General features: G+C 46.5%; 1 protein-coding gene across 10 annotated transcripts in view; it reads right to left on the reverse strand.

Annotated features, from left to right (window-relative positions):
- UNC80 (unc-80 subunit of NALCN channel complex) overlaps nucleotides 1–27,074 on the reverse strand; it is a 122,307-nt gene that overhangs the window by 55,537 nt on the left and 39,696 nt on the right. For all 10 annotated transcript variants that reach the window (XM_078859126.1, XM_078859130.1, XM_078859132.1 and 7 more), the window contains exons 19-32: nucleotides 26,405–26,613; nucleotides 24,133–24,239; nucleotides 23,219–23,378; nucleotides 16,485–16,657; nucleotides 11,505–11,717; nucleotides 10,786–10,921; nucleotides 10,305–10,438; nucleotides 9,405–9,573; nucleotides 7,986–8,186; nucleotides 6,500–6,597; nucleotides 5,109–5,309; nucleotides 2,376–2,495; nucleotides 1,259–1,397; nucleotides 203–384 (exon numbers count right to left, since the gene is read on the reverse strand). In XM_078859126.1, coding sequence (XP_078715252.1) covers nucleotides 203–384; nucleotides 1,259–1,397; nucleotides 2,376–2,495; nucleotides 5,109–5,309; nucleotides 6,500–6,597; nucleotides 7,986–8,186; nucleotides 9,405–9,573; nucleotides 10,305–10,438; nucleotides 10,786–10,921; nucleotides 11,505–11,717; nucleotides 16,485–16,657; nucleotides 23,219–23,378; nucleotides 24,133–24,239; nucleotides 26,405–26,613 — 2,242 coding nt within the window. The remainder of the gene's footprint in view (nucleotides 1–202; nucleotides 385–1,258; nucleotides 1,398–2,375; nucleotides 2,496–5,108; nucleotides 5,310–6,499; nucleotides 6,598–7,985; nucleotides 8,187–9,404; nucleotides 9,574–10,304; nucleotides 10,439–10,785; nucleotides 10,922–11,504; nucleotides 11,718–16,484; nucleotides 16,658–23,218; nucleotides 23,379–24,132; nucleotides 24,240–26,404; nucleotides 26,614–27,074) is intronic.

Here is a 27,074-nt window from a genome sequence, read left to right on the forward strand (position 1 = left end):
ACGTTGCCGTTAGCGACCCGCCCTCTTGAAAACCAACCGAATCGATGATCGCGTCTGCCCACAACTATTTGCAAACGGGCAAATTTGCAAGGCGGCCGCTGTTTTTTTGAGCCGCGAACCTCCGCAACGAGCAGCCAACGCGCCGCCGCTACGCGATGTCACCGCGGGCTCTCTCTCCCCGGAGATCCGCGTTCGCCGGTACCTTGAAGGTCTGTGGTGCGCCCTCCTCCATCCGAGGCCAGACCTGGTAGCGGAATCGCCACAACGCCCCGAAGCGCAGGATGGAGTTGATTCGCTGGGTCGCGTCCTGGTGGTGGAACTCGGACATGATCATGTCCGTCACATGCTCGGGGACTTTCACCGCGCACAGCAGGAACATTGCGGCTGTTCCACACGAGCACAGGAAGTCAACCGCGTGTGAACGTTGTTGCGCTGAGAGATATAGGGTTGTGTGTTGACAGCAGGTGCAATCTTGTCATGCGATATTGGATGAGACTTTGCCATGCCTGGAGGCTCTGGGGGTGGGGGGAGATCATTCTGTGCCTAGTGCTAAGCTTGCCTCTGGATTTTCATCAGCGTTTCATGTGATTCATGTAAATTTGTGCACTATTTGTGGTGCATGCTTAATTGACTGCTCTCCGAAGACGTACTTGTCTCAACAGAGTACATCATGGCAAGAATGGACAGTGACCAGCGGTCAAAACTAACGACAGAGAGGCAGCCCAAGGAGGAAAGAGGCCCGAGATTATGTCCACCAGGGAAAATGAATGATGAGACACGCTCGTGTGCGGGGTCAACACGCATCTTTGTTGTAGCGCGTAAACCGTGGAAGATAGCGACGGCTCGCGGAAGCCCTTTAGTAAAACAAATATAAAACAATCAGGGGGTCGCCAGTTCGATATGATCTTCCAGCATGGCAGTTTAATTCATTGACATGTTTCTTAAACCACCACCACTCCCAGCCCCCCCCCAACTCTGTCCACATGGCACTATAAATAGATACACGACAGTTGGGGGGGGGGGGGGGCTCTCTGGAGCTCCTTGCAGTGATGGCCCTTCCACCAGCTGCGGGGTCGATTATGAGACTGGGATGCCCTCGCTGTTCTACGATCGTGCACACCATCGTGCTGCAGCGCTGACAAGAGGGTGCGTTCGGTCGGACCTTTAGCCCGATAACTAAATTACGCATCGGGCCTTGCAAGCAAGTAACTGCAGGGGCTGCGTCTTTACTTTATGTTTTTTTCACACGCCAACGAACCTGCAGTGGCGGCCATGTGCTCGTCCACGCTGAGCAGCAGCTCCCATGCTGCAGGCTGCACGTCGCTGTACATGTCCTCCGTCATGATGGTGGCAGCCTTGATGAGCAGCGACAGGGGAGCCGGGGCCAGGCTCATCACCTCGTTACGACCAGAGAGCACGAGGCGAGGTCAGAGCGGGAGCCCAGGGACGATGAGAGAAGTGGAGCATGGCACCGTTGCTCCAGCACAAGACGTGCTCTCATCGGCATGAATTGTTAATTGCAGTTTGAATGTAATCAAGATTGTCGGGAAATTGTTAATTAGGCTTAAATAACATTGTGTTTATTGTCCGAACGTGCACGGTCCCTTGTTTGTGCCACTGCCTGTTCGGAGCTATGGAATGTGTACAATGAGAATTGTTTAATGCTTCGAAATAATATAAGGTATTTATCAGAGGTGTGGACTCGAGTCATGTGACTTGGACTCGAGTCAGACTCGAGTCATGAATTTGATGACTTGCGACTCGACTTGGACTTGCATAACAATGACTTTGTCCCACCTATGAGATGTGGACTCGAGTCATGTGACTTGGACTCGAGTCAGACTCGAGTCATGAATTTGATGACTTGCGACTCGACTTGGACTTGCATAACAATGACTTTGTCCCACCTATGAGATGTGGACTCGAGTCATGTGACTTGGACTCGAGTCAGACTCGAGTCATGAATTTGATGACTTGCGACTCGACTTGGACTTGCATAACAATGACTTTGTCCCACCTCTGGTATTTATTCATAAAAGCTTCTCCGAGTCTCAAGACTGATTATCAAGAGCGTTCTGAATTGTAACGTTTGGCCGATCCTTTTCATGCTTTTTTGGCACTGTCGCTCCAAATTCATCTCAAATCTGCCTCAAGACACGAAGTAGCCTTGTGTCTATGAACATCAACGTTAAGGTGAACTACAGTATAAAAAAGTTTGAAGTTTGAATGTCTCTTACAAGGCCCTGTAGAGTTACATTTAAAATGTTTTTTCAATGAATACCCACGATCCTGACCTGAAACTGATCTCTTCTCACTCTAAGATTTGGCATCCGAGGGGTTTGTTTCAAACCCGAATTAACTTGCACCATTCTTACCTGATTGCGAATGTACTTGAGCATGCCAGGGTCTTTCTTGCCATCCACAATCACCTCGGATGTCCTCTTCTTCAGCGAGGGAGGCCGCAGCGACGATTTGTCCGACTTATGGAATTTAAACTTCGGAAGAGGCAATGGAAAGTAAGGATAATGGAAGGTAAATGTTACAACTCTTCAGAGATGATAAACCCCTTAAATATACTTATTTATTATGCTTGTTGACCTAGGAGAGTCTCACGGAGTCTTATGGTTCTTGTTCAAGAGCGTCCTGTCAGGTTTTCACAGTGAGGAGCTTATGATTGCCACGTATCATCCCACCGAGTAAGTTGGGAGTAAATTCGATCGTGACGCCGGCACACAATGGCCTACTTTTGCGAACGACATCGCGGGATCTTTCATGTCCACTAGGAAGTTGACGGTGCGTCTACTTCCTAGTGGACATATTCACTTTAAGATGTTTTTTTGTTCATGTTTTTGTTTTGTGTTTGTTGCGGTTGCACCCGATTCAAGAGCTGAATGTGTTGCATTACATAACATTTCGATATTTTGCTAGGTTATTTAATTTAGTGTGTTCTTTCTCCCTCTCTCCTAATGTTCAAGCCTGCGTACTTTACTACGCGTCTCTTCGTACTCATTGACATGTACATTTTTTCTCTAACCCCTCCCTCTCTCTGCCTCCGCCCCCCTCTGTCTATTTAAGGCCACCCCACAGAGACGACCTCCCTCTCTGTACCTGTGTTGCTCTCTCTATGTATCTTGGTGATATGTCTGCTTATATGTCTGTCTATAGTTTTCTGGTTAGATTTTTTGTTGCTATTTCATTTATACCTGATGATGATTGCTTGTGTTGCAATCGAAACGTCGTATGCTATTATTTAATTTATTATTTTATCTTTATACGTGACTTTACCGAAAGAACCAAAGAATAATAGCCGAATGGCTCACAGGGCTATACCTAGTAAGTTAACTTGAAACTTGAATTATTACAAGTTCAATGCACGCCATGCTGTTCATCAAGGCAGCTGTCGCGTTCCAACAGTGACACCTCTGCAACCAGCAGCGAATGTGTGACCCATTTACCACGTTACCATCCCGTAATCTACCTAAGAACAATTTATGTTTATATATAATAGCTCGCAGCTCTATCTCAATCCACTGCTGGATGAAGGCCTTCCCAAGCCAAGCCAGTCATGGCGGGTTGCTTGACCTCACTTCAAAATGCTGGTCGGTCGGTGGAGGCTGGTGAAGGAGGGTGGACCGGTTCAAATAAAACTCACATATGATGTCAGTCGTGACCGGGAATTGAATTCAAGCCAACGAGTTTACAGAGTAGTGCGCTAACCACTATGCCTCCGCTCCACCCCTGTTGCAGCTATATAACAATTTTTAATAATGACACTCGTAATATATAATAGCCACAAAAACAGTATTCAAAGAACCTGCTGCCCTATGCGCATTCGTTTAATGTATAATTGGCTTTCACTGTTGGATTCGTTGTGACCATGCTTACGATCAATGCTTCCATCAATACCATAACGTCAAAGCACGCGTTCTTCGTGTGGAATAAATATTAACTGCAGCTTTCGGCAGGAGTGAAAAAAGTTACCGTTACCCTTAGAACCTGCGCTAGATAACATCCGCAGGGAAATAGTTTAACATTCCAGGGATGTGTCTGCCTGGGTGATAGTTTCGCCTGGAGGCTGTTCCCTGCGTGTTCCTATCTTTTTTGTTTTAACCTCATTAATTTAAATTACTTTGTGATAAAAAGCCGCGGTTTTGTGCTGCCGCAAGGACATCAGAGAAAGTGGGACTTGTGTAGCGTGCAAATGCTTGGGTTCTTTTTTTCCTCCCGGTCCTCATTTGAAGAATTTCAACAATAAGCTTAAACGTACGTTCTGTACGCCGAGTTCATATCGCAGGAAAAGTAAGATCAGGCAGTTGTAGCCACACTTTGCCCCACAGCAAGTGATCTACTAATCAGTCAAGTGGACGCAAATAGTTTTCTCACCTGGAGGATGACGAACGCATGAATAAGGGACAAGCAAATATGCCTCGGTTCGGCGATTAAAATCTATTCTATGTTGCCTGCAGTACACCCCGCTGAATTGTGCGAGCGAGAATCAATCAGGTATGATGAATCCACATTCTACGTCAATGGAATGCTTCGGTTAAAAACAAATATTGAAGAAATATATTTTACTTAAATCATAGCAACGAATCGTGAAAGGTCACTGAATCTCTGATGAGAGGGAGGGGGAACGAGCCAAAAATAACATGTCTAAAAAAAAGAACAAAAATGTTATCCAGACACGAGATGGGACATTGCGCATTCGTGAATAATACAATACCATTTGGCTTTGCGTACAGCAACAATGTGGATTTATGTAAGATCTATAAATACATTATCTTTATTGGTCATTTTAAATTTGCATTATGTGCCTATCTCATCGAATAATGCAGAACGTCGAATGCATCGAGAATAACATCTAAACACGATTGCGAGATCCTCTGCAGCACCAGCGGCATAATCATTTAATAGCGAGAATAAAAGCGGAGGAGAAAAATCTAAAAGGTCTTGAGCCTGGACTTGAACAGTGGCGTGAAAAGCTCCGCAGCGACTCCATGGGAGGCAGCGTCGGAGTAGAACGAGCAAGCGGCCCTCAACGATTCACCGTCACAATTGCCGGCGTGTCGGCAGCGCGGCTATGGGGGTGGCGGGGACCACCAACGCACCTCCTTGGTCTTCTTGTTGCCGATGTTGGCGCGGCCAGGGAGGCCCTCGTCCTTGACGGGGTCGGCCGAGTCTCCGTAGACCAGCTTGAGCGCCCGTACGAGGCGCGCGCAGGCACGGCCATGCCTCTGGTAGCAGCCCGGGTGGCAGAAGTCCGCGTGCTGGCAGATGAAGTTCTGCTGGTTGCACAGCAGGATCATCACCTGCACCGGGCACGCAATCACCGGGGGGATTAGCACGGTGCAGAGAGAGTGAGGGGGGTGGGAAGGAGGTGATTTGGGTGGTGTTCAGACAGTGGGCTAACAGTGGAGAGAGCCTGCAGCAGATCGAAGGCGACGAAGATAAATCATCAAAACTTTTTCCCGTTAATTTTCCAAACCTTTTTCGGGGTTATCAAGCGTCGATAATAGTTCTAGATTTGAAGCTTTCGTGACTGCAAGGATTCATATTCTTGGGTTTTGTCGGTAAAGTCACGTAGGTAATTTTTTTTTAATTTAAATTAATAAAAGTAAAATAAAAATAAAATAAAAATCACGATGTATCGGAGGCAACACAAGCTTCAGTCTTCAGGTGGAACCGTCACAGCACGATACAGCTATTTTATTTTTATTTTAACTTTTATAAATTTTATTTTTTTACCTACGTGATTTTACTGAAAAAAACCTAAGTCGATAATAGTGTTTTGCGTGTACAACCACACTTACATGATCTCATCATTGAAAGGTCTCACATTTCATGTTTCACATTAATATTTACCTAATTATGTAAGAGTAATTTATATGTATTTGTTACAAAAAATGTACTTATTAATATAAATGAACAGATGTGATAAAATAATATTGTATACATTAATTTATAAGTAGATTTGAAGTGATGCAAGCCGTACGATAATTCAGCCATCATACACAAGGAGTGATAGTCACTATAAAACACGAATTATTAGTATTATGTTTGAAGACACTTTTTTGTTTCTTAAAGTGGGGAGCTGGTCAGCAGCATTTATACATTCGTGTGGAGGTTGCTGAGCTGAGACAGTAGATAGCTTTAGGAGTGACCTGGTGAACATCTGAAATGCTGCTGGTGAACGATCGAACCACGCAGATGGAAGCTCACTTACGTAGAGATCCGTAAACTCGCGTAGACACTCATAGACTCGCATAGAGAAAGCCACGGATCCACCGAACCTCACAGATTCAATAGTATACACTTCCTCTTTCATATTTTGATTCAGGAGTAGCCGGGTGGACATTTGCAACGTTGCATGTGAATGAAAAAGGTGGGCATCGGGCGTTACGTTGTGGTCCACAGTTTGAGATCGGTCACCGAAGTCACAGTGGCCTTTTCGTGATTGCGCCGATGCGGCAGCAGCACACGGAGTGCTGTGCCTTCGTACCTCGAGCCAGGGCATGTTCTTGTGGTAGTTATCATCAGCCCCGTGGCCTCCCACATTGTCAGGCTCAATGCTGGGGTCACTGGTGCTCTGCGTGCTTCCTGCAGGCGCAAACAAAGCAGCATCAATCAGCACTGGGGCATGAACGCGAAGCCCAAATCAGTCACACAATCCACTCAATGCTGGATCAAACGAGCCACTCGGTGCCTTCGGGGCCCAAAAAAAAAACCCCCACTGTGGTTATAGACATTTTCTCCGCGATAACAAAAAACGTGATTCGCTCTTCAATCCCTGCCCTCAATTCACGACTTCTGCACCAATCCCCGGTCACGGTAAGCTGCTCATTCAGACACGTGGCACAATACAGATTTAAAGGCAGGCAGGCATTCAACGATTCGCTCCCTCTCACAATACAAAGATTTTGGGGTCACTCGTGGATTCAATCATTTATTATTTTTTGCACATTGTCGATCAACGCCTTCAATGGCTGCAAGGGAGCATGTGAAAAAGTCCAATGCAACGCGTACAAAATAAACAATTCTGAAGCACGCATATTTGGTGCACATGCTGTGAGCATAAGAATCAATGTTTAAATCGATAAATTGTTATTCGCCAAATTTAAATGAGTCAAGGGCGGCTTGTACATAATCGCAAGTGTGGGTAAGAAGCGGTGACAGGCTGCCTGCACTGTGTGACCTGCGTTCGATTCCCGGCCATGGTAAATAACAGTGGAGAGTGATATATGAATTTGTTCTGGGCCTCTCCTAGGTTAACTCAGCCTGATGCTATGTGTAAACATCAGTACTGGGGAGACAAAGGTGACCGGGCATGATACTAACCACACCGCCACTTTGTGCTCCTTCCTAGCATTAACCCTTTCCCATTCAGAGACGTCTTCAAGTTGCAGGGTAGTTCCCGTTCACCGCTAAATCTCTGAACGCGCAAGCGTTAATTTTATTTAGCGCTGTTGGTTTTAAAGACATTATACTGTACTCACCGCAGAGAACTGTAGCGACACGACCGCAATCTATGATAGCTGGGGACAAACTGTCACACGCCCTCATGGCCTTTTAACTTCCGATTCGTTCAGAATTAGATTCGATTCCGTTTAGAATCGATTCCGTTCCAATGACGTAACCGTACATAATCGGTACGGAATCGGGAGAAAAACTGATGACGTCCAGGCAGATCCGGCCCAGCCACTAAGCGACCCTTGCAATTGCAAAGGGCCCCGTGGCCAGCAGAGGGCCCCCTAGAGTCACTGCTAGCTAGTGGGTGAAAAAAATCATACATCAAAGGGGCCTCCAACCAAATTTTGCTTAGGGCCCCCAAAGGTCTAGGGCCGGTTCTGCATCCAGGTACGTCACCGCAACGACGAAAGGTGGGTGCTCGCCATCAGCACTTGCTCCAACGGGTCTATAAATAAAGCCTTCACGGGGGATCTTCATTATTTATATATATTTTAAAAATGCAGCCAGGCTGAGCATACCGATGTCAGTGACCGTGTCGTGGCTCTGCGAGAGGAGCAGCTCCTCGTTCTCGGACTCGGAGTCCTGCCGCGACAGCTTGCCGCCCTTCAGGCTGCCCGCGCGCCAGATGCTGGAGAGCGAGCCGCCCTTCTTCACGCGGAAGCTGCGCGTCCCCTTGATCTGCAGCAGCCGCGAAGCACCCTGACGCACGCGGCGCGGCACTGCAAGGCACGACGCGAGCAGCCACGGAGCCGCGGGGTTGAATGCTGTTAGCAGGAAGTGTGACCATTCACCCTACCCCCCCTCCCCCCACCAAGCCTACCGCCAGCGAATACCGAATTGTCACGATTCTTGGTCACGATCTGATCTGTTTTTTTTTCTATAATCTCGTTTGCGTTTCGGTTGAACGGTTTTCTAGGCTCCGTTAGCCTAAATGTAATTGTATTCATCTTCTTGGTTCTTTCGGTAAAGTCACGTAGAATGGAAATAATAATAAAAATAAAAATAAAACATAATAAAATAATTCTCACGACGTTTCGGCCACAACGCAAGCAGCCGTCCTCAGGTGGAGCACAGGTCTGTCGAGAAGACAGAGTCTGAATGACACACCCCAGGCTTCAGACTCTGTCTTCTCGACAGACCTGTTCTCCACCTGAGGACGGTTGCTTGCGTTGTGGCCGAAACGTCGTGAGAATTATTTTATTATGTTTTATTTTTATTATTTTATTATTTCCATTCTACGTGACTTTACCGAAAGAACCAAGAAGATGAATCCCTGAAGTCACGAAAGCTTTAAATCGAAATGTAACTGTATTGGCATGTAATTTGTGTAATGGAAACGATGTAAACACTGTCTTGAATGTAGCATCGCAAGTGGATGCAGGGGTGGCGTGAACCAAATAATACATTTTCACACACACACTTCCATGCATACACCATGGGCATAAAAAAAATTTCATCAATAATTCACGCATCACTAAATGCATGTTTGCAACACAAATTGTTCCTTTGTTCCATAGACCAATGTTCCGGAAAGTTGTTGTGTATTCAGTGGCCTTTGTCGCCACGATAAACAAAAACATAATCCTACTCTGACGTCTTCTCAAAGCTGTCCTGATATCGTAACTTTTTTAGGCCGTGTAATAAAACGCGGCGCACAGAAACATTTACTAAACCCTTTATCCTCTCGGGGCATGTACAGCACGTACCGCCTGCTGATTTGTTGAACGTGAAGGGCTCCCCTGATATTATCACAAAAGAACACACAATTACATTTCCATATCAGAGCCGAAATATCTCATCAAAGTGTTCTGGATTATTCTATGAGAGAGGGCATGTGAATAGAATTGAAAGAGCGACCTTTAAACAAGATCGTGTTCAAGGGGGCAGTGGAAAGACGCGGTTGTGTGTGCGCGCCCTTCACGGTGTGGTCTGCTCACTGCGTCTCTCCTCCCAGGTGGTCTCCGACTTGAGCGTGTGGCTGCTGCTGTGGAGGGACTCGTGCGACTCGGGTTCAGGGTCGTCCAGGACGCCTGCGAAGCTGATCTTCCGCTCGTAGCGGTGCCGGTCCATCTCCGGGTCCAGCCGGTGGCGGCCTCCGTCAAACTCCTGCCGAGTGCGCAGAAGGTCAACGCAATGAGGCCGTCGCTCCCTGCCGCGGTCTGATGGGGTTTTGTAAGAATTGTATTTATACACTTTTGGTTAACCGTCGAACAAAGGCGGTAATTGTGTCGTGCGCTTTCAGATGCGCCTCTGTGGCCGTCTGGAACGCTCTTCCTTTCGATATGCACTTTTAAATCTAAATTGTAAAACGCATTTCTTTAGAACTGCTTTTTGTGTTTAGTTTGTTGTCCTTCCCCCGCACTTCCAATTAGCATGGTTGGCTACGTACGGTGCGAAAGAAGTCCAACATACATACACGTTCTCTGTTTCCGCCCAAAAGTTTTTTGGTTCATCATCCAATAGGCATTCGAGATCACCAGTATTCATCAGCATTTTTTTAAGTAAACAAACTCTGGACCAGTTTTTGCCCTTCTGGGTCTCATCAGCAGAGTCAAGCTTGTTGAACAATTGCTGCTGGGTTGCCAGATTTTATTGGTAAGAACAGTGGTCAGAATGGGCCAGTATACGAGAGCACGCCATGCCGGCATTGCTCAGACCACCAAACATGTTTAATTCACTTATACGTCGCTTTAACCGAAGTCAACCCACACGCGAGTATTTTTGAGGGGAGATGGCAGTGCACGGGACGAATTGATGCATTTCCATTTCGACCACCGGCTGAGCAAAAGCACACCACCCAGACAACTGTTTCACGAGGTAGTGGTGCAAGATCTGACCGCGGCCGGCTCAGTCCGAGGCTTGGGCAGCAGGGGGAAGGTCTCCCTCAGGAAGGTGGTGATCTCCATCAGCAGCTGGCAGGCGGCCATCTTGAGAGGAAAGGGGCAGCCGCACTTGGAAGGGTTCACGCTGCCTGTTGGAGATCGACACGCCGCCGTTACCGGGACACCACACGAGATTTAGCTCGTCGTCAAAAAATCGGCCATGATCAAATCCACTGCTTGACGAAGGCCTGGGCAGGACGCTGTGCTACGAACTCGGCGACCTGGGTTCGATACCCGGCCGTTGCCAGCATTAGTGGCGTGCGATATTTAAAACGGTCCTGGCGCAACACGCTCCTCCGCGCTCACCAACTCACACTGACCAAGCGTGGTGAAGTATGGTCATACAACCTCCACAACTTACAGTGGTGGGCGGGGAGGGGGGGGCCTTCGCACAGCAGTGGATAGATAAAGGATGCGTCATTAGGACCCTCCTCACTGTCATCGAGGAAGTCCTCCTCCTCGTCCTCCATCTTGAGCTGCTTCTTCATCTCGTCGTCATGGATCAGGCCCAGGAGGCCGACGGGCGTTTCGCTCTCCGTGCGGCTCAGCTCGTCCAGACGCACTCCGATCGCCTGGCGCAGCGCACGCGACGCGACGTGACATCGCTGCGGCAACTCACGACACCGAGTGTGAGGGCACAGAAATGCCGCTTCTGAAGTCCTCTCAAAAGACCTCTCGATCCGGAGCAGGAGCACGAGGTTAATATGCCACTGCAAAGAGTGCTGGGCCCGTGTCGGTCTGGTCATTAAGTATAGTTTTCGATTTAAAGCTTTCGTGACTGCAGGGATTCATCTTCTTGGTTCTTTCGGTAAAGTCACGTAGAATGGAAATAATAAAATAATACAAATAAAACCTAATAATAAAAATAAAACATTATATTATGTAATATTTTTATTATTTTATTATTTCCATTCTACGTGACTTTACCGAACCAAGAAGATTAAGTATAGTCATTGGTCAATAAACGCATTTCAAATACATGCGCTTAGTATTTTGGCCGCTATACATTTCTGTGTGATAAGCCACTTCGTTTAGCTATCATTTGTGGCCAGGTCACTTCTGAAGAGGAACTGTATAGCGCAGTGGTTCCCAATGGTGCAAATACAACTTGTGCAACACAGCAAACGAGAGTGTTTTCTGGGAGAAAGCGCGGACCTCCCCCCACTGGAAGAACAGCTTCGACGCGTTCCACTGCAGCCGCTGGTTGCGCTTGCTGCCCGCCACCGGCGAGCGGCCACGTGACAGCCCGCGCCGCGACATGGTCACGTGGTGGCCCTTCATCCACTCGGGCCAGTTGCCGCGGTTGCAGCGGTGAACGAAGCGCGCGCACTCGAGGAAGAGGGCGGCACGTGCCACCACGGGGGCCTCCTGAGGGATGGGACGGACCGGGGGGGGGCGGGGGGGGTGGGGAGAGACGGGGCGCAGGGCAGCGCACGGCAGTCACGACGGCGGTCTGCCAACGCTCCGTCGCCCGGTGGTAGGGGGCCGTGCATAAATGACGTCACGCGATTTTGGACGATTTTTGACCCCCCCCCCCACCTCTTCGTCACACGGCGTCACAAAAAGTCAGACCAACCCCTCTCAAATATGACGTCACAAAGCTCTGCCCCCCCCTCCCCAAAAAAAGATAAAACATTCAAGTTCAAGTTCATTTATTAGGTATAGCCCTGCTTTAATATGCTTTAAATCGCTTTAAACTATTGCCGTTGTAGTGCGTATTTAATGTGGCGCTGCACTCTGATGTTGTAGGAGAAATCATTTATTAAAACGTCTATTTAATTAAGTAGTACGTGTTGTCTATATTTATTTAAAAGTTGTGCATTTTAATGTGACGTCACATTTCTCAACCCCCCCCCCCATCGTCACACATCGTCACAAATGTCTGACCCCGCCCCCCCCCCTTAAGTGCGTGACGTCATTTATGGACGGCCCCTAGCGCTGTCCAGCAGTGCCGAGTCCTTCAAGCGGACGATCGCCAAACGGACCTTTGCCAAGGTTTCCAGATTCGTCACAAGGTAGACCCTTCCGAAGCTGTCCGCAAAGGTTTCACTGGACAATGAATTCAACATCGATTTAAAGCTTTCGTGACTGCAGGGATTCATCTTCTTGGTTCTTTCGGTAAAGCCACGTAGAATGGAAATAATAAAATAATAAAAATAAAACATTATAAAATTATTCTCACGACGTTTCGGCCACAACGCAAGCAGCCGTCCTCAGGTGAAGATCAGGTCTGTCGGAAAGACACCTGAGGACGGCTGCTTGCGTTGTGGCCGAAACGTCGTGAGAATTATATTTTTTATGTTTTATTTTTATTATTTTATTATTTCCCTTCTACGTGACTTTACCGAAAGAACCAAGAAGATGAATTCAACATCCTCGACACGCCACCTGGATGCATGCCGCTGGACAATTTCACACGCGCGACACGTGCCAAACTGACGCAGCCTCCGTAATGGGCGCCTGGGAGCCGTTCCTAAATCCGCATCTTGTTCTCAGACCCAGAAAGTCGCTAGATCAGTCGCCAGTAGCTTTCACAAAATATCATCGCCAAGGAAATCCAATAATTCGGCTTAGGTCATGTGATACATTTGCTGAGTCGTCAATAAAGCTGATATGAACAAGTCGGCAACGAAGCTGATATCACACGGGGCTGTATCTTGGTCCTTTAGAACCTTGAAGGAGAACCGATTGCTTCTCATTGCTATGCTCTAGAAATGTGTTGTCCATCTGCCCCGCGCAAGGACATTTTTTTCTCTCCAAAAACTGCCAATTCCCTAAACCGATGGGTATGGAACTTATCACAGCTTCCTAGCACCGATGCCGAGATTTGTATAGCTTCAGGGCAAGATTGGCAAAGGAATGCGTTTTTTTTGTCCAAGTTATTATTTCGCAAAATGTTTCACGTTGCTTAACCAGCAACATTAGTTCACGTGCAAGAATTACAGTTATTTTATTTCTATTCTTATTATTATTTTACCTACGTGACTTTACCGACAAAAACCTAAGAGTATGAATCATTGCAGTCACGAAAGCTTCAAATCTAGCAAGAATTACAGTGTTTATGTGCGAGTGCAAGCGCACGCGCTTCACGTGTGCACACGGTCGTATTTTGGGCATTTGCGTATTTCCGTGCTCAAACTTCTCCGTAGAGCTGGCCTGCCTGGGCTGGCAGGCCAGCTTATTGTAAATTGCAGTACCACGAATATATATACCCTGTATTTGGCAACAAGCCACTGTGCTCGACATGCACTACAGTTTAATGTGCTTCTTCTTAGGTTTTTTCGGTAAAGTCACGTAGAAAGTAAAATAAAATAAAAACAAAAATCACGACGTTTCGGAGGCAACACAAGTCTCCGTCATCAGGTGGGACCGTCACAGCCAGATTAGCTGTATCTGTGTTGTCGGGTCGGGGCGGAGCAGTGGCGCTCACATTCTTCTTGGCATACATCGTATTTATCCTGTGCTTATCGATCAGACTGATATTGCAAGCAGTGTCTTTATTTGAAACTTGATCTTGACTACCACAGTGTAGGGATTTATTTCATCGCTCCAACTTGCTGTCCTTCCCCGCACCGCCGATTAGCACGGTTGGCTCCGTAAGGTGCGAAATAAATTCAACATGCATTCATACGTGCTCGCAAATATTGTCTGCCGGGTAAAGATAGTAATATCGTACACTCCTCCTGTTTACTGATAAGGAGAGACCATTTACAGGGTTGCCACGATGGAATCTTTTTCACGATACGACATTGAATTTTGTCAACGACCGTTATCGCAGCATCGGTTTCCCGAGACTTTTGATAAACCCGATTTGACGAAACCATTTGTATTGTAAAGGCAGACGACAAAATTATAATTTACGATTTATTTTTCGGCGAGACCCCAGGCAATGATCTGGCCAAATGTTGTAACACCCTCCACACCATGCACCATGCAAGCAATTAAATGCACACATTATTATTGTTGTTGTTGTTTCAGCTCACCGGTAAGTGAAGAGCAATAAAAGATCCTTAACATACAATTACAGTATAGTGGACCCAATGTCGTACGACGTAGCGTGATATCGTCGAAAAATTGGAAACACGAGGAATTTACAGCGGAGAAGGTGCTACCCCTTCTGGAGATGTATACGACAAGCTGTGGCAAGGGAAGCCGACAGCTGTTTACCTGTTCTGTTCAGCGAGAGCTCTGTGGCGGCCGAACAGCAACAGGGCTGCAGGGTCAGAGGTGAGGCCACCCACCACAACAAAGCACCCCCACAGCGCTTTGTGTGAGTGTGGCACAGAGGCACCAACAAAAAGACAAAGACACAGATACCCCCCCCCCCGTATAACCTTAACAGGCTGCTGGGGCAAATGCTGTGAGCGAGTGGTACCTATGAAAGCCGGAACGGCACACGAGGGGGTGGGTGGCCAGCACCACGCCCGGCCACCTTTGTCTCCCCAGTTGCGATGTTTACACACTGCACCAGGTACTCATTTGAGTACGTCACTGGCGTTGGCCGTGAGCGGAAAGCGAACTCAGGACGCTGGGTTCATAGCGCAGCGCGCTAACCGCTACACTACCACTCCCCACAAACAGTAAACACACACAATGGCATGTACGGACACGTACACACGTGTGCGCGCACGACACAGATGCGCACGCGGAGACATAGACACACGCTGGCACACGGACACACAGTTACGCAAATACACCACACGCACAAGTACGCACACACATAGACATGCGCATGTATGCACGCACACAAACAGCGCAGTTGAGGTGGGGACATTTTTTAAAACAAGCATGCCAGTGACTGTGCAGAGAGAGATGAGGCAAGAGACACGTGGGACAGGATACGCTGCAGCGGAAAGGCTGACATGATGACGGCCCATTCAGCAGAGCTTGTATATCTTCCGTAACGGGAATGGACCCAAACTTTGAGTGCAAGACTCCTCTTGGACCACAGATCCCATTTCGGATAAACGTTGGTTCAATCACTCGTAAAAAGCTTGGCCAAGGTGGGCGCCTGTGAGATAAACACTGAAAGTGTACAAGGTCATCTACGAAACAGGGGCCAATTAATGTGCAGAATCATAAGGCAGAGTCGCGAACAGTTTGCGATGGAATCAGCGGTGTACACCGGTCAAGTCAAGGGGTCTGTGTGACCAAGGTAACTGATGCCACAGCGACTTACTGTCGCCCATTCCGCTGCTGCCGTGCGTGTCATGAGACAGAGGGAGGATGCGATGGGTATGGACGTGTGGGGGATTGAGGTACATCGAGTAAATTTCGATTGAAAGCTTTCGTGACTGCAGGGATTCATCTTTCACACGCTGTCTTTCCGACAGACCTGTTCTTCACCTGAGGACGGCTGCTTGCGTTGTGGCCGAAACGTCGTGAGAATTATGTTTTATTTTTATTATTTTATTATTTCCCTTCTACGTGACTTTACCGAAAGAACCAAGAAGGTGCATCGACTACTTGCGCAAGGGAGACACCAAAAACGTAAGACCCCAAAAAACCTTCGCTCCTCTACCCTCAGAGTCTGGAACTCGTTTCCAACAGCTGCCCATGCTGTTGAATGTATGTCGTGGCTGTGAGTGTTCCTGTCCAGGCTCGACACCTTTCCCTTGTTGAATGTGACTACATTCTCTTGCTATACAATACATATAACCACTAGCTCCTGTACGGCATCTTGGCAAGTGATCGCATTTAGACGCTCTACGTATCTCCACATATGGCTCAATTTCAGATTCTGGTGGTCAAGCGAGATAGCTGGATCGGTGGTAGCGGAGAGTTTTGCCGTGATGTCTCCTTCGTATTTGTCGATCGCGCATTGCGTCGCTGTATGTTGTACGGTCTGTTCTGGATGACCACAGTCGCACCACTACTGGAGAGTTTTACATTTTACATTTGTGCATCGGGTATCCGCATCTGCCCTTGTTTGTGCAGTGGATGCGGTCCAGGGTGGACCACGAGCTTCGTGGAAGATCAAACCCAGTGACCTCCTGCACTGGGTCTCTTTCACACTGCCGCCGCGTTTGCACAACACCACCCTGGGGTCGCGCTCGTGCAAGTGGTGGCGGGGTGCGTGCAAGTGGTGGCGGGGTGCGCGCGTCCGCGCAGGAGAAGCCACGGCGCACGAGGTACCAGGTCAAGGGCGGCCGCCAGGATGGAGGCGTCGGGGATGGTGCCCGGGTCGTTGCAGTTGAGCAGGAACTGAAGGCGCTTCATGCCCAGGCGGATGGCGCTGATGTTCACCAGGTTCCTGCGCCGCCCAGCCTCCTGACCCGACGCCAGGTGCTCCTCCAGCAGCTGTGCCACTGTGTTGGTGGAATTTTAAATTTGACAAAAAAAAAAGAACAACACCAAGGATAGCTCGAACGGTGTAAATTCCACATGTTTAAGGAAGGCTCCAACGTCTTTCGGCAAATTATCTCCACAGAGATCATCTAATGGCTTGTTAAACTGTCGTGGGAATCGATTATGCTCTGTTTTAAAGGTTAACGTTTTGAAAATGTTTGCTAAATGTAATGGTAACATTTATTTCTAGATTTGAAGCTTTCGTGACTGCAATGATTCATATTCTCAGGTTTTTTCGGTAAAGTCACGTAGGTAAAACATTAAAAGTAATGAAAGTAAAATAAAACAAAACAAAAAAAAAATAAAAAATAAAATAAAAATTCACGACGTTTCGGAGGCAACACAAGTCTCCGTCATCAGGTGGGACCGTCACAGCCAGATTAGCTGCATCAAGTGAAGCAATGATTCAAAATGTAATCCCTTATAAGCAAGTTGAAGGGGGGGAGGAGAGGGGGGGGGAGTTCATCAGAATGTGGTAGCCAATGAATGGAACGTATCGGGAGGGAGGGGGGTGGGAGGGGGAGGGAGCCAACAAAACATTTGGCGACGGCTTGGACGCGGCTGCTGCGCACGCCAACACAATGGGCAGAAAGGGGGGAGGGGAGGTCTGATACACATGATAGAACAAAGGAACGAAAATGCCCATGTTTATACCAATGCAGGCTGAAAAATGAAGAGAGTACTGTTAAAAATAACTGGGGATGTTAACACTCGGTGAAGTAAATTAAAATAGTGCCTGTCAGATAAGATGGTCCAAAAAGTGTAATTAAGTCTTTTTTGCGTGGTTAATAACATCTTTCCAGTGATTACTGAGTTTGTACCCATCATCACGGTTGAAATTATGTCTGTGTTTGTATATTTGTATGGCTTCGTGTACAAACCTTTGATGGTAGCCAGGAGGCTTGCAGAGAACCTTGGTCTCGGAAAAGACAATATCATGAGAGCCCGCCGAGTTGTAGCAATGATCGGCAACGGCCGAAGAGTCAGTTCTGCCGTGTTTCAGATCTGACTTGTGCTCGCGGACACGATCAGCAACATGACGTTTTGTTTCTCCAATGTAGCAATCACCACAAATGCAACTCAATTTGTAGACTCCAGGATACTGTAAGTCAGGAACGACATCCTTCACAGATGGAATCAGATCACGGATTTTATGCACTGTGCTGAATCGGACTTGGATCTTATGTTTGTTTAGAATTTTGGAGATCTTTTTGGTCACGCCTGCTATGTATGGTCTGCTGACTCAATGTCAGCCAAATGCAAAGCTAACCTGATTTCTAAATTCAACCTCCTATCTAAAAAGAAACCAGAGCCACACATCGCAAAGCTGGATGTTAACAAGACCGTGATTAATCAGAGTAACATTCCAATCTCTGACAATCTAAAAACGGTACTGGCCAAAGGACTAAATTTCGCCGTCACCCCTAAATATATACCAGTAGAGGATATGATTTCTCAGATTGATGTAGCCCTCAGAGGCATAGGACACATCCATGCTGATGTAGCAAGAGCTGAAATAGCTACTATTCTCAAGCATGCTAAGAAACCCACTAGTAACATCAGCAAAAACGAACGCTCTGAACTCGCGAATTTAAAAAAGAGAGATGATATAGTCATCCTCTCGGCAGACAAGGGCAATGCCACGGTCATCATGGATAAAGATTCATACAACAACAAAATCCTGGACCTTCTTAATGATGGGAGTTACTCCAAAATTAAAAACGATCCCACTAAAAGCCTAACGACAAAAACCAACAGTATAATCATGAGTTCGACTTCCCTAATCGAACCAAGCAAACGTCCCTCTCTAAAACCATCGGCGGCAAGACCTCCCAGACTCTATGGTCTTCCTAAAATCCATAAAGAAGGCACCCCGCTACGACCCATCGTGTCGACGATAAACTCTCCGACGTACAAACTAGCCCGTTTTCTATCAGATACTCTGCTCCCCTTCACAGGCAAGACCTCTTCGGCAGTACTCAACTCAACCCAATTAGTCTCTATGGTTAAGGACATGGTACTATCTCCTGATGACATTCTCGTCAGCTTTGATGTAGTATCTTTGTTTACCAAAGTCCCAGTACCGGACACCCTAACAATAATTGAGGACTTAGTCCAACAGGGATTGAATTCTGATGTACCTGCGCTGGTTAGGCATTGCCTCACCAACACCTATTTTACCTGGAATGGCACCTTCTACAAACAGAATGAGGGTACCCCTATGGGCTCCCCCTTGTCACCAGTTATAGCCAACATTTTCATGGAAAAGTTTGAATCAGACGCCATCCAGACATCCACCCTGCGTCCTTCCCTGTGGAAGAGATATGTGGATGACACTTTCGTCATCTGGCCACATGGCCTCCCAGCATTGAACCACTTCTTGGACCACATCAATTCTAGACACCCATCTATCAGATTCACCATGGAAGTGGAGAAAGACGGTAAACTACCATTCTTGGATATTCTGTTTAAGAGGAGGCTTGACGGATCCTTGGGACATTCTGTCTACAGGAAAGCCACCCACACAGATTCCTACCTGAAACCGGATTCCCACCACCACCCATCTCAAAAGAATTCTCTCATCAAAACGCTATACCACAGAGCCCATGGCATTTCTGACCAACACCACCTGACTGATGAATTAAGACATGTACATCGGGCCCTCAGGATGAACGGATACTCTGACCGTACTATCCGCCAAGCTGTCTCTCCCACCACACAGAAACAACCACATGAAACTCCGACCAAAACTATCACGTTACCATACATAGCAGGCGTGACCAAAAAGATCTCCAAAATTCTAAACAAACATAAGATCCAAGTCCGATTCAGCACAGTGCATAAAATCCGTGATCTGATTCCATCTGTGAAGGATGTCGTTCCTGACTTACAGTATCCTGGAGTCTACAAATTGAGTTGCATTTGTGGTGATTGCTACATTGGAGAAACAAAACGTCATGTTGCTGATCGTGTCCGCGAGCACAAGTCAGATCTGAAACACGGCAGAACTGACTCTTCGGCCGTTGCCGATCATTGCTACAACTCGGCGGGCTCTCATGATATTGTCTTTTCCGAGACCAAGGTTCTCTGCAAGCCTCCTGGCTACCATCAAAGGTTTGTACACGAAGCCATACAAATATACAAACACAGACATAATTTCAACCGTGATGATGGGTACAAACTCAGTAATCACTGGAAAGATGTTATTAACCACGCAAAAAAGACTTAATTACACTTTTTGGACCATCTTATCTGACAGGCACTATTTTAATTTACTTCACCGAGTGTTAACATCCCCAGTTATTTTTAACAGTACTCTCTTCATTTTTCAGCCTGCATTGGTATAAACATGGGCATTTTCGTTCCTTTGTTCTATCATGTGTATCAGACCTCCCCTCCCCCCTTTCTGCCCATTGTGTTGGCGTGCGCAGCAGCCGCGTCCAAGCCGTCGCCAAATGTTTTGTTGGCTCCCTCCCCCTCCCACCCCCCTCCCTCCCGATACGTTCCATTCATTGGCTACCACATTCTGATGAACTCCCCCCCCCTCTCCTCCCCCCCTTCAACTTGCTTATAAGGGATTACATTTTGAATCATTGCTTCACTTGATGCAGCTAATCTGGCTGTGACGGTCCCACCTGATGACGGAGACTTGTGTTGCCTCCGAAACGTCGTGAATTTTATTTTTATTTTTGTTTTGTTTTATTTTACTTTCATTACTTTTAATGTTTTACCTACGTGACTTTACCGAAAAAACCTGAGAATAGGTAACATTTATCATATGTACTCGGTTGTTGTTGACCTTTTCTTAAATGTTTAACCTTATTTGACCCATGTCTCCCTTGAGAAAGAGCTCTCACCTGGTTATAAATAACATGTTTAAATTAATAGCCACAATGTACCAGGCCCTAGGAGAGGCCAAGGCAAAGTTTATATTTATACCCATGAATGCATCTGCAGGTACAGCCATTTCATCAATCCACTGCTGAATGAATGCCTCCCCATGGCGTGTGGGCCTTCGAAGTGATTTGACCATACCTCACCATGCCAGTCAGTGTGGGTTGGTGAAGGAAAGGAGTAATTCACATATCCCCATAGGCAAGTAAATTTTTAGTTTTTTGTTTACATGAATGGCACGTTTCTGGCACAAGTCTGCCGCTCCAAGCACCATTTCATTAATTACCCAGCAGTAAAATTTGAAAATGAAAACAAATGAGGAAATGAATACATACCGTACATACTATCCATAGTTGTTCAACATATAAAAAATAAAAGCAAGTTGTGGCTGTGAGTTGTTGTATTTGTGAATACAGCAATACCCCGGTTTGCGTCGGAGATGCGTTCCTCAGAGGTTCAACGGTGGATATCGAAACGACGCAAATCGAAGCGATGTACAGGGTTGTAGGTGGAGGCGAAGGCTGAGAGGCAACGGATAACGAGTAAGGACGGACGGATGCTGACAGTGACGCGAGTGTGGGGTCGAGGCGACGCAAATCAGGTAGCGGTGTTGATAATAAAGTGACGACGTATTTGCAAAACGACGTGAAAGGGCAGACGCAAATTGCGGGTATTGCTGCATCCGTATATACATTTTATATTTCATTAGCATATAACTATCTTCTTGGTTCTTTCGGTAAAGTCACGTAGAATGGAAATAATACAATAATAAAAATAAAACATAATAAAATAATTCTCACGACATTTCGGCCACAACGCAAGCAGCCGTCCTCAGGTGGAGAACAGGTCTTTCGAGAAGACGAGAAGACAGACCTGTTCTCCACCTGAGGACGGCTGCTTGCGTTGTGGCGAAACGTCGTGAGAATTATTTTATTATGTTGTATTTTTATTTTTATTATTTTATTATTTCCATTCGACGTGACTTTACCGAAATAACCAAGAAGATGAATCCCTGCAGTCACGAAAGCTTTAAATCGAAGCATATAACTAATTTCCACCCTATGCTTCCTCCTTCCCCCCTGTCCCGTTCCTTCCCCCAGTGTGTTAGTTATCGCCCCCCCCTTACTCCTTTCCCCTCCCCATATAAATCTTCGTGCCCCGCACGTGGTTCCACCTGGGTGGGTAGCGAGCCCAATTTCTCTACCTTCACAGGGGCCCTGCCGCACCGAACTCGGACTGCCGTTCATGGAAATTCCGTTCCCCCCCCTCCCACTCCGTTGTGCGATCGGTGTTTTGTACCGGCCTCGCGTTGAGTTGTAATGAAAATTTAATTTCCCTGTACAAGAATACGAGGTAAGCTGTATGGGTTTACAGGTATGATAGTGTAGTGTATACTAGTGTATAATGTGTATAGTGTATAGTAGTGTAGTGTATAGTCTAGTGTATAGTTGTGGAGTTTATAGTGTATAATCGTGTATAGTGTAGTGTATAGTAGGGTTTAGTCGTGTATAGTGTCGTGTATAGTAGTGTAGTATATAGTGTATAGTAGTGTAAGGTATAGTAGTGTATTGTGTAGTGTATAGTAGTGTATAGTATAGTAGTGTAGTATATAGTGTATATCAGTGTAAGGTATAGTAGTGTATAGTGTAGTGTATAGAAGGGTTTAGTAGTGTGTAGTGTAGTGTATAGTAGTGTATAGTAGTGTGGTATATAGTGTAAAGTAGTGTATAGTATAGTGTATATTAGTGTATAGTGTAGTGTGTCGTAGTGTATAGTGTAGTGGTGATAGCAGGGTATAGTCGTGTATAACAGTTTCTGGTAGTGTATACAAGGGTGTAGTAGTGCATAGTGTAGTGTATAGTAGTGTATAGTAGTGTGGTATATAGTGTAAAGTAGTGTATAGTGTAGTGTGTCGTAGTGTATAGTGTAGTGGGGATAGTAGGGTATAGTAGTGTATAATAGTTTCTGGTAGTGTATAGAAGGTTTTAGTAGTGCATAGTGTAGTGTATAGTAGTGTGGTATATAGTGTAAAGTAGTGTATAGTGTAGTGTATATTAGTGTATAGTGTAGTGTGTCGTAGTGTATAGTGTAGTGGTGATAGCAGGGTATAGTAGTGTATAATAGTTTCTGGTAGTGTATACAAGGGTTTAGTAGTGCATAGTGTAGTGTATAGTAGTGTGGTATATAGTGTAAAGTAGTGTATAGTGTAGTGTGTCGTAGTGTATAGTGTAGTGGTGATAGCAGGGTATAGTCGTGTATAATAGTTTCTGGTAGTGTATAGAAGGTTTTAGTAGTGCATAGTGTAGTGTATAGTAGTGTATATTAGTGTGGTATATAGTGTAAAGTAGTGTATAGTGTAGTGTGTCGTAGTGTATAGTGTAGTGGTGATAGCAGGGTATAGTCGTGTATAACAGTTTCTGGTAGTGTATACAATGGTTTAGTAGTGCATAGTGTAGTGTATATTAGTGTGGTATATAGTGTAAAGTAGTGTATAGTGTAGTGGGGATAGTAGGGTATAGTCGTGTATAACAGTTTCTGGTAGTGTATACAAGGGTGTAGTAGTGTATAGTGTACTGTAAAACGTTGATCTAAAGATATCGCTCATTTCTGGACGGTGGGTGGAGCACCGTCTTTCTCCTCGGGCTGCGCGATCTTGGACGGGTGCCTCCGGCTGAGACGCCACCGGCTCAGCCTCTTGAAGAAGTTCTCCTCCTCCTCGCCTCCTCCAGGGCGCCCGTCCTCCAGGCCGCCCGCCTCCGACAGCTTCGTGACGCTTGTGAATTTCACCTGGGCACCGCAGCGTGTCGGGGCGTCAACTACGTCGCCCGGTAGGCGGGAGGTCGGGGCTTCGATCCCGACCCTGACGCCTGCTGCTGTATATAATTGGAGTTTGCGGTGTTTCACTTCCCCGTGCTCACGAGGAGATTTCACCGGGTCCTCTGGTTTTTCACTCCACATTACTCAATAGCTACTGATTGGCAACTATTCTTATACAGATATTTAAAAAAATACTGTTCATAAGGAAACAGTTTTGTAATTCTAATCATGTCCCATGGTGTAAACAAGCACAATCTCCAACTCTTATTCTGTACTCTGTCACACTGGCCTCTCTATTTAGCGCCCTGTAGAAAGACCACTGACTGTAATGGTGGCTATTGCATATTTTTCCTTTCAAGGCCACAGTGTTGTTGATGAATGCGTTGAGTTTTTTCGTTCGTTAATTGTGCTTGTGCACAATGAATCACCCAATAATTTGTTTCATTTCAGAAAGTGTAAACTTTGGTATCGGTTCTTTACGGCGTTGCCTCAGTTGAGCTCTCATAGCTTCGGGCATTTCCATGTCAGATTCAGAATACTAAACAGGGAGCAGATCGACTTTTCATCCGTGCAGTCTGGCTCCAGCCACACGTGACGTTTCATAAATGGGTTTTTTTTTAAATTACGGCCGGCTGTCGCGCGCGAACGAGCGAGCGGCTGAGCTAGCGAACCCCCGAGTCAAACGAAGGGAACACAACCAAAGGGGTCCCCCCCCCCCCCGTACCTTGGAGTTCTGTCGGATGAAAGAGAGACGGTCTATGGAGGCCACGTCCAAAAGGTCTTCCCTGGGGTCAGCAGTTCCTGACAGAGAGCCTCTCTTGAGCCAGTTTCCTGCAGTGAGAACCAGGGCATTTGCGTGAGCTGCCTCCTCGCGTGCAGCGGTGGCGCAGTGGTTAGCGCGCTGGGACTACGAACCCGGCCACCCGGGTTCCATTCCCGCTCACGGCCAACACCAGTGACAAATATCTGACCCGCTCGCTGGGCCTCCGCTAGGTCGACTCAGCCTCAAATGAGTACTTGGTGCAGTGTGTAAACATTGCCACTGGGGAGACAAAGGCGGGCGGGCATGGTGCTGGCCACACACCCACCCCGTGTACCGTTCCGGCCTTCATAGGTGCTCGATAACATCACTTGCCCCAATAGTCTGTGTAAAGCTATACGGGGGATCTTTGTCTGTCTGTGTGTGTGTTGTATGCCTCCTCGCTGCAGCCGGAATAGTGTTACCTTCGTTTTGAGAACCCGATTATAATATATTTTTGCGACCCTCCCCCCCAATTCCTCTCTGATTGTGTTCGATGACAGCTGCTTGTGCTACAGAGATTGTCCTCATTGCTATGGTAGCCGACCCGTCCATGACCAATCCACTGCTGGATGAAGGCCTCCCCTCAAGCAGACATCATCCCAAGAGATAGAACCATACACATGAAGGAGATTGCAAAATATCTCGCTTTAAAATACATATATGTAGCAAACTTAATGTGAATAAAGGTGCCTCGGAGTGGTCAATTAAGTATACATGAATTCCCAACACTTCATAATAAATCAATCAAAGCAATGTACTCTAGACACAAAAAAATGTACCCTACCTACGTGAAAAACAACACGGTAGCGAAGCACATATGCAATGAAAATGTATTATTCATTGGTAAAGTTGCATGAATGCCCATTAAGTTGATTTGATGTCAGGAAATCTACGCACATCTGAAAAATGTATGCACTGTGTAAAATGCGCATTCATTATTTAACGCCGTGCAAAATGAAGACATGAGGCGATCTATATCGATGGCAAAACATTCCTTATGAAATGCCTGCCAAGCGGCACCACGTGTAGTGTACACTGAGCCGTGTGGCTCACAAGCCTAAATTACTCAAGAGCTGCCCAGGGCCACCTACGAGCGATATTGACCGCCCGTGTATATAAATGTAGAGTTTAAACTAATGGCAAACAGGGATATTATAAACAAATACAAATTACTCCATGGCTACAAAAAATAAATAATCGAGGAGTGCCCATTACTATCGTGCCACATTTCTAATAAATAACTAACCACATTTTTTTTGTTGCATTTCCTATGGTATGTGATTGGGTATTTAACAAAAAAACAATGGATGCATCTCCTGTATGTATCTGTACAGTGGCAATTCGTCTAATGTGATCCTGAATGTTGACGTAGTTTCTCACTTTTGTGAAATTAATTTCTGCTCGTTTAGTTTGCCACTTCTGGCATAAGCAGCATAAGCAACAGCAATAGACACCATGATGATGATTGTCATCATCATGACCAGCGGCAGAAGTAGCAACATCATCAACATTATAAAAAAAAACATCTTCATCGGTTTCATAATTATCATTAGAAACCAACTTCAACATTTTTAGGAGTTTAATCAACGTAAGCACAGACATGATGATGATCATCACCAGAATGATCAGCAGAACCATAAGCAACACAAATGCTACCCTCATTGTCACCATCATCAGCATCATAAATACCATCAGCTGAGACACGGTCGTGATCATCATCATCAGCAGCAGCAACATCATAAACACCATCAGCTGAGACACGGTCGTGATCATCATCATCAGCAGCAGCAACATCATAAATACCATCAGCTGAGACACGGTCGTGATCATCATCATCAGCAGCATCATAAACACCATCAGCTGAGACAAGGTCGTGGTCATCATCATCATCATCAGCAGCAACATCATAAACACCATCAGCTGAGACACGGTCGTGATCATAATCATCATCAGCAGCAGCAGCATCATAAACACAAACGGCTGAGACACCATCGTGATCATCATCATCAGCAGCAACATCATAGACACCATCAGCTGAGACACGGCCGTGATCATCATCATCATCATCAGCAGCATCATAAACACCATCGGCTGAGACACGGTCGTGATCATAATCATCATCATCAGCAACATCATAAACACCATCGGCTGAGACACCATCGTCATCACCATCATCATCAGCGGGGTTACTCACCGAGCGGCAGCTTGAGCTTCTTGCGGAGTGTGACGCGGTGCGTGCGCGTGCGCGAGCGTCGATCGGTGGTGGTGCCCGAGTGCGCCGTCGTGCACTCGGACGTGTCCTGCTCCGACTGGCTGCTGCTATCGCTGTGCGCGCTCTGGGACTTGAACATCTTGCGCCAGAACTCCTTGCGACCGAAGAGGCCGCCCTGCAGCTGCTCCTCGCTGCCGGCACACGACGCGGCCGTCGACGGGAACGGAGCGATTACGGTGGGGTGAGGGGGGAACGGCACGAGTGACAAAATGTTATTACTTGGGGCGGCAAATTGGGGGGCACACCGATCGAAATGGATTGAGAGGCGAGGCGATCGTAGCATAACGTCCCTAAGGGTGAAAAGTATTTCAATCTAAACTATTTAAACTAAATCATTTTTTTTTATATTCGTTGGGTCTTTCGGTAAAGTCACGTGGATAGGTACAAATTGATAAAAATAGTAAATATAAAATAAACAAAAAACTACGACGTTTCGATCACGACATAAGCGATCGTCATCAGGAAGAAAAAATTAACCCGTAAAAACAAAGTTTTTCACTATAAATCCTTTATATGCGTGGCGGCTAGAGTCCTCTCGTCCTCTGGCTTGAGATGGCTGCCACCTATGGGTCAGATGATTGCATGCCACCAT

The sequence above is a fragment of the Lampetra fluviatilis genome, chromosome 8, assembly GCF_964198595.1.
Source record: "Lampetra fluviatilis chromosome 8, kcLamFluv1.1, whole genome shotgun sequence".
Taxonomy (NCBI): domain Eukaryota; kingdom Metazoa; phylum Chordata; class Hyperoartia; order Petromyzontiformes; family Petromyzontidae; genus Lampetra; species Lampetra fluviatilis.